An 8,086-nucleotide genomic window follows, 5' to 3' on the forward strand; every position below is an offset into this window, starting at 1 on the left:
GTGGCGGGGAAGAGACAGAAATCTTTAATAAATAATTAAAATAAATAAATATAAAAAATCAAAATAAATTGAATAAGAAAAAACCTATTTTTCAATTAAAGGAGGGACTATTCTAATAAAATTATTTAAAAGAATATTTCTTCCTTCTATCCTTCCTTCCTCCATTATGTCATGATCTGTTTATTTGGAAATGATTGCTAAAGGCATGAAGTGCACTTACAGTTAGCAATTGTCTTCTGGTTTCTATTGCTCTGAAGAGATATATGACCAAGCAACTCTTAGAAAGACAAACATTTAGTTGGGGCTGCCTTATAGTTCACAGGTTTAGTCCATTATTGCCATTGTGAGAAGCATGGCAGCATGCAGGCAGACATGATGCTGGAGAAGAAACTGAGAGTTCCACATCTTGATCAGTGGGTAGCAGAAGGAGACTACCACACAAGCCTACCTACGGCATCTGAAACCACAAAGCCCATGCCCATAGTTGTTTTCTCCAACAAAGCAACACCTACAACAAGGCCACACCTCCTAATGTTGCCACTCCCTATGAGCCAAACATTTAAACCCAGGAGTCTATGGGGGCTGTACCTATCCAAACCAGCACAGAAATGTAAAAAAGCACACTATACACTATCAAGTAAAGACTAAACAACGTGTGCATCTTCAAAGCAAACATAAGGCTCTCAACAGTATATAACCAACTCTTCCTTGCAGAGCTGTGGAAGCAGTCATCATGGAAGGGGCAACATTTAGAGAATAGATAGGACTCTGAGTGGTGGCAAAGGGCACAATAGAACAGTGCTTGCATAAGCCTTGAATGATAACAACAAAGAAGACTGAAGGATGCTGTGACCCATATGGGTAGGAGTACTGAAGCGTCTGGATTAGTAGTTTAGATGGCCAATTAGAGTTAAACTCTGGGGAAGCAAGTTCATTCCTGTGACATGACCTGGGAGCAATGCAATTAGTTTGGTCTTATTTATAAAAGAAAAAAAAAAGAACAATCATATTTATCAGATTTTATGCTGATACTTTTGGCAATATCTGTCATTTAAACTCTGTTTCACTAGCCATATTCCCTTTAAACTGAATCAAAACTAAACAGTAAGCCTCATTGTCCCAGTCTGGGTATGAGACATTTTTTTCTGGCACCCATGCTCCCCACACCCCATTGGTTACCCTGGGCTTGCCATCCTTTTCTGTAGTCTCAACTCACTGTAAGCACTTCAAATAGAACAAATAATTCAATCCTCACTACAACCCAGACATGCTGGTAATTTGATCATTCATAACGTACAGAGAAGAAAACTGAGAAGTGTAGTCAATAAATAAGGTGCTTCAGAGCTGCCATTAATAACTTAGAAAACTAGTTTGGAGATATAGATATTCTGAGACCAGGGGGCAAACTAGCTCTCATTACAGATGCCCTATTTTAAAGTATATCTTCTAAACAGTGGCTGTCTCCAATCAATGTGCGTAAAATGGGTGATTGCCTTTTTTTTCTGTGCTTGTACCAGAACTAGGTGATACTACCCTTTGAGAACCTATACCACCCCAAAAAAGCTATGACAGAGCTCATCCAGAAAGGAGAACTACAATCCTAGATGTCTTTAATCTAACTCTTCCATTTGCATGCTTCTTAGTCTTGTTGAAGTTCCTCTAAGCTTCATTTTCCTCATCTATATAAGGCTGTCTGTCTGTCTGTTTGTCTGTCTGTATGTATGTATTTTGTAGTAGGAGCCGTGGGCTGCGTTCCTGCCGCCTGCCCCCAGCTGCCTGGCTAACTTACACCCCAAAATAACAACACACAAACTGTATTCATTTAAACACTGCTTGGCCCATTAGTTCTAGCCTCTTAATGGCTAATTCTTATATCTTGCCTATCCCATATTTAGTAATCTGTGTAGCACCAGTCTTACCGGGAAAGATTCAGCATGTCTGACCTGACGGCTTGCTTCATCACGTCTGCCTCAGAGAGGAGAGCTACGGCATCTGAGCTCACTTCCTTTCTTCCAAGCACTCTGTTCTGTTTACTCCACCCACCTATGTTCTAACCTATCAGGCAAAACAGTTTCTTTATTAATTAACCAATGAAATCAACAGATTAATATTTGACACTCCCACATCAGTATGTCTCCTTTCCTCCTCTATGTATGTGTGATTTTCAAGTAAAGCAATTTATGAATCTGTAAATTTACAAAGACAAACACAATTTAAAATTCTCAGTTTGTTCCCTTACCAATCACAAACTTAAACTACCCCATTTCTTATGGAGACTATAAATACTCACAAAGAAGGGAATAAACACATGCCAGGTAGAACCAAGAGAGCACCAGTCTCCTTGGGGGAAGTTTGGCATAGGCAAGTGTCTTCTAGAACAGCAATAGCATCTTAAAATACTAAATAAAATCAAAAGAAAAATAACACAATATTGTTTGTAATATGTCTATGAATCAATAATTTTTGGAACAGCCATTTGTGCTATAATGGCAGAGCTGAGCAAGGATGACAAAGACCATATGTTTTCAAAACTCAAAAATATGTATTATTTAGCCCTTTAAGAGAAAAGTTAGCTGACCTCTAAAATCCAGATCCCATAGGATTGTCATCCAGGTGATTATTTAAAAGAGCCTTACATGAATTTATAAATATGGTTTGTTCTTACTATGTACTGGACTATATGGTATTTCTGTGCAAAAAAAAATACCGACCTTCATGTCTGGTGACTTTTTTAATATCATACGCAATAACAATTATTATATGAACATAGATTTTTTTTCAGGACCATGATATATGGTTGTATATCTATGCATGGTGACTTTGGCAGCATATAAAAGTGTTTTCTTTATTTGTATATCTTGTATAAAATTATTTATCCATATTAGCATTAAAATCATGTCAAGACTATATAAAATCAACTATACAAAATTGTGGAGTAACTTCATCCTCCTGTTTGCTTTATGCATCACTATCTGATGCACTGAAACAACCAAGTGTTTGAGTATAAAGGCCATCTTAAAAACATGTTTACAGAACAAATAAAATGTGTTTTATTCTCCTATCAGATCTTCTTTGATTGACTTTGGAACCTGTGTTTAATTTCCTGATGGCATACAAGTCTAACCTTGCCCTGCATCTAAATCCTTTAGAGAAACAGTAGATAGAAATATTTGTTTAAAATTAAACTGATACAAATGGTTAGCAACTCATTTTTTACGTATTTAAGAAAGACATATGACATTCTTGATAGTTGAAATTCTTGAACAACTTTAGAGAATACACTTGGCATAAATTATTTTGAAGTATAATTAATATTTTTCTGCCACCTTTGGAAGGTTTTGTTGAACATTCTTTAGTGTTTCTTCATAGCTTTGATAATATTATCAGCATCAATTATTATATTGTGCTGTAATGATCCAGTATGCTATAATTGTTCCCTGAAGGAATAAGAAGACAGATACGATGAATGTTTTCCTTGCCATTAAATGGCCATAGACTTGTGTGCTTTCTTTAAGTTCTGAATTTTTCTCCATGGACTCTTATGCTGTAATTTTCACATTTCATTGATCTTTAACAATGATATAACCTCTACAAATAAATTCCCTTCCTTGCCATCTGTAATTTCCTAAGGATTAGTATCTGATTGTTCAACATTTTAGAGACATTTCATCAAAAGGCAGTTGGTGCTCTAGTGACAGACAGAAAAGGTACAGTGTTAAGAAAGTCAATATGACAAAGGTACAATGACATATATTTGTATAAAAATATAATGATAAAATCAGTGATCAGTACACACCAGCACAACTTTTCGATGTGTTCCATTATTTTTCCTTTCTTTCGATTAAATTCATTTTTGACAATTTCATGTATATAGTTCATTGATTGTACTTACTCTCACCAGCCCTCAACTTTCTTACTTTCCATCCACATCTGTCAAAATCCTTCTCCTCCATATAGCTTCTTTTCCTATCTCATGCCATTTTCATTTGTGATCCAGTGAGCTTAACCAACAACCAATGTGTAGTAACCGTTTTAAGAGCCATTCTTGGATACTTGTTCATTGTTTGGTTTACAAGTAAAGACAATGACTATCCCTCCCCTAGAGTCCTTCAGTTGTCAGTATTTCAGAAGGTAAGGTAGCATTCCATGATCCCCTCCCCATTCCACAATTGGCTTTTGACAAACCTTTCTAATGCAGGCAACCATAGCTGCTATGAGATTCTGTTTGCAACAGCTGTGTTGTGTCTTGAAGAGAACATTTCACAGTCCTTCTCCCTATCTTCTGACTCCTACAGTATTTCATTCTCTTCTGCAGTCTTCCCTGAACCTTTGAGAGCATGGCATAAACGTCTTGTTTACGGCCAAATATTCAACTGTCATTCTCAGCATTTGGGCAGCCATTACTCTCTGTATGCACCTCTACTCATTGCAAATATGAGCTTCCATAATTAAAGATGAGTGGGAGTGGCATTTGTCTATAGGTATAAGCATAAATATTTAAAATGCAGTTTGGTGTTATATTAGTTTAACTAAACAATATTGAGCCCCTCCTTTGGCCAATAACCTTTCTAGCCCATGTGTAACCAGGAACTGCTCATTCATTTCCAGACTTCTCAGACCCAAATAGTCAAACAGAAACTGTATTAATTACAACACTGTTTGGCCTATTGGCTCAGGCTTCTTATTAACTAACTCTTATATCTTAAATTAACCAATTTATTTTAATCTGTGTATTAAAATACAAGGTTGTGGCCTACAGGTAAGGTTCTGGTTGGCATGTCCTTCTCCTTTGGCAGCTACACAGAGTCTCTTTGACTCTGCCTATTCTCTCTATGTATCTCTGTTCAGATTTACTACCTATGTTTACTCTACTAAGCCATTGACCAAAACTGCTTCTTTATTAATCACTAATAATAAAACATATTCACACCACACAGAGCGGAATCCTACATCACCCATGGATTTTTGTTCAATGTTCATATTACAAACAAAAATATTTAACATTTCTATTATTTGTAGAAGCCTTTGAGCTCTACACACTCTTGAGTATACTGTACACACAGTCTATTTATACTCTTTAGCTGAGAGGAATTTCCTACTACTTTTTAATTGTAGTTTTCTAGAGTGACCATCAAGAAGCCAAACCTGTTGTGAAAGTACAATAAAATAGACTAAAAACTTCACTCTCAGCTAAAGTGTAACACTGCCATATGGTTCTTTGCTTATTTTTTTAAAGAAAAAAATATGCTGTGATTTTTTTCTTCTCTGTAGTATAAGATTCACCCTAATGAATACATTACTCAAAGCAATGACTCCGAGAAAGCCAATTTTATACCAACTTTTGTTAAGTGCTATTGATGGAACCTGGGACCTTGCTGCTTTGTTGTATAGCCTTGCCACTTCTCTACTGAGTCTCCACTACTGTGCATGACCTGATGTATTTGTTACTTTTCTATTGCTATGAGAAAATACCATGACCAAGGCAACTTACAGAAGGAAGGCTCTATTTGGGCTTATGGTTCCAAAGGGATAAAAATCCATCACCATCATGGCAAGGAAGTATGGCAGCAGGCAGGTTTGAATAATGAGAGAGCTCTTATTTCCAACCTTAAAGAGTGAACTAGAATTAGCACATGAACTTGAAACCTCAAAGTACACCCCTGTGATATCCTCCACAAGGTCACACACCTCCTAAACCTACCTAAGCAGCAACGTGTTCAAGAGTCAGAGACCGTAGGGGACATTCTCTTTTAAATACTTCTAAGCACTACTGTAATGCTTTTGCCTGCCAAATTTGTCAAGATCTACCACACTCTCAGCAAGACTCATAAGTACAAGTCTCGATTTCTCAAAACAGTGAATGACTTTTGTGAAGGGTGATTTTCAAACAAAGTCTAAATCCTTTAAATAATATAGTCTACTAACATATTTCAAATTACTTCCTATATCTCAAAAGGCTTGTAATAAAGTTTTATGAACACCTCTTTTGAACTAATTTAAAACGTCTACATTTTAAAAGTGGGGTGTTTTTTACCATGGGTGAAACTTGACATATTTATTAACTACAATCATGTTTACACTTTTACAAAAATCATGATCATGTGTTTGGTTGAACCAAGTACACTTAACTTTTTTAGAGGCATCATTGCCTAGCTAAGTAATAAATTCTCAACATGAATTTTATACATATGGATCATTTGTTCTCATGTGGGACTCATGTTCAAATAGACATGATCTTTACTGTTAATTATAATTAGGTGACATTTTTTATCTTGTGGCAGCAGCCTTGGTTAGTAGGTACAAATATAGCTACATACAGAAGTTTAACTAATACAATTGTTAACAGTGATTTCTTATTTGTAAACATTAACAAGATTATAACCTTATCAATAACAGGCAACTCTCCTCACACTCATATCATTTTAGTAATGCCTCTATATATGTTTTTTTCTTACAGGAATCTCAGCATCTGACTCCGGGATTTACCTTACAAAGTAAGTGATTTTTATTTTTTTCAACTCCTTATGCCAGTCACCCATAATCTTAGTTCCCTTACTTTTCCCTCTTTTCTACCTAATGTCATTATAGTATGAAAGAGTGATAATAATGAAAGGTTACCTGGTGATTTACCATTCTAGTTTCTCTTTTTCATCTATTATTATGGCAGAAGACTGTAATATTATCTGGGAGGGCTGCACGTTTAGAAAGTAATTTAATTCTGAATACTCACTTACAAGAGAAGCATGAACAGTAATTGTTTGTGTCCTTTCTATTCAGAGTGGAGTGACCCTACCAGCAGAGCTTCTACAAAGTCAGTATCATTGAAGTCGTGAGTATTTGGCCTCCCAAAGAAGGACTTTTTAGGGCATTTTGGCACGGAATCAGCACCAGGCTGCTGAGCAACCTCTCCCTTGTGGTTTCTTTTTTGAGACTATGAACTTTACTCTCAGTTTCAAGTTAGAGGGGGTTAATCAAATTCTCATTAGCTTAGTATGTTTCAGCTACCATAACATATATACCATAAGCTGAGAAGTTTATCAATAGGAGACAAGGATTTCTAAACATTGTAGATTCTAGGAAGTCAGAGGTAAAGTCACCAGTACAAATGGTATCTGCTGAGATAGCTATATTCTCACTATGAACTCATGTCGTAGAAGTGGAAAGAGGTCTCTGAAGTGGCTCTGGTAAAGACACAAATTCCATTCATGAAGGCTCACCTTCATGACAGAATTCCCTCTCTGAAGTCCCACCCTTAGTGCTGTCATTTCCAAGTAAGGACAAGAAATATATACATTGAGTAGATAGAATCATTTGAACTAAAGTACCTGTGATCAGCAAGAAGAGTAAAAATGAATGTGGTTAGTAACCAGCTCTCTAATAATGTAGACACACTTAGGGCCAATACCTAAAAACAACTGTGACTCCAGTGAAAAAAATCTAGGTATTACTTTCCCCCATTTTGATGAGGCATTGAGCTCCATGTAACTATAGCTAAGCAACAGCCAGTTGGAACTCCTAAGGGCAAAGAATGGATGTGAAAAAGCATGTGGCTTGATCTAGCCAGTTAGTCCAATACCCCACTGATTACAGGTCATCTGTAATCTGTGCATTGCAGCCAGACAAGGACAGTCAGAAAGACGAGAGAAAGATGCTATGGAACCAGATCAAAGTTTAAAAGTCAGAGTCCTGCAATTCACTCTGCACTATCTTCATTTTTTAATATCAACAAAAGGAGGGCTTTATAAAAACCAATTTCCTCTGGTTAACTAATATAGATTTTTGAAAATATCCATTTACCCAAGCTTATCAGTGGAGTATTTCTATCATAACTTCTTTCTTTCCTAATAATAGAAAATGGAAATAAATTATGTACTTGAAATTTTTGAAAATGAAATAATTTATGACACACAAGTGGCCTTATGACACACTTGAAGGGAATTGTTCACCTTTTGGAAGATCATGAATAATTGCATAAAACAGCTAGGAATGACTTCAGATACACTGAGCATAGTCAATAGTGTTTCCATTCCATATTCTCATTCAGTGTAGTAATCTAATCTCAAAGCACTGAACTGATCACCTGTTC

At 36.2% G+C, this 8,086-nt stretch overlaps 1 protein-coding gene across 1 annotated transcript in view; it reads left to right on the top strand.

Annotated features, from left to right (window-relative positions):
- The window catches only part of Aff2 (AF4/FMR2 family member 2), a 563,314-nt gene that overhangs the window by 388,592 nt on the left and 166,636 nt on the right, over positions 1–8,086 (top strand). Inside the window, exons 5-6 of the mRNA XM_026777641.1 lie at positions 6,458–6,494; positions 6,778–6,811. Of these exons, the coding sequence (XP_026633442.1) occupies positions 6,458–6,494; positions 6,778–6,811 (71 nt within the window). The remainder of the gene's footprint in view (positions 1–6,457; positions 6,495–6,777; positions 6,812–8,086) is intronic.

This window comes from Microtus ochrogaster, unplaced genomic scaffold, assembly GCF_000317375.1.
Source record: "Microtus ochrogaster isolate Prairie Vole_2 unplaced genomic scaffold, MicOch1.0 UNK79, whole genome shotgun sequence".
Classification (NCBI taxonomy): domain Eukaryota; kingdom Metazoa; phylum Chordata; class Mammalia; order Rodentia; family Cricetidae; genus Microtus; species Microtus ochrogaster.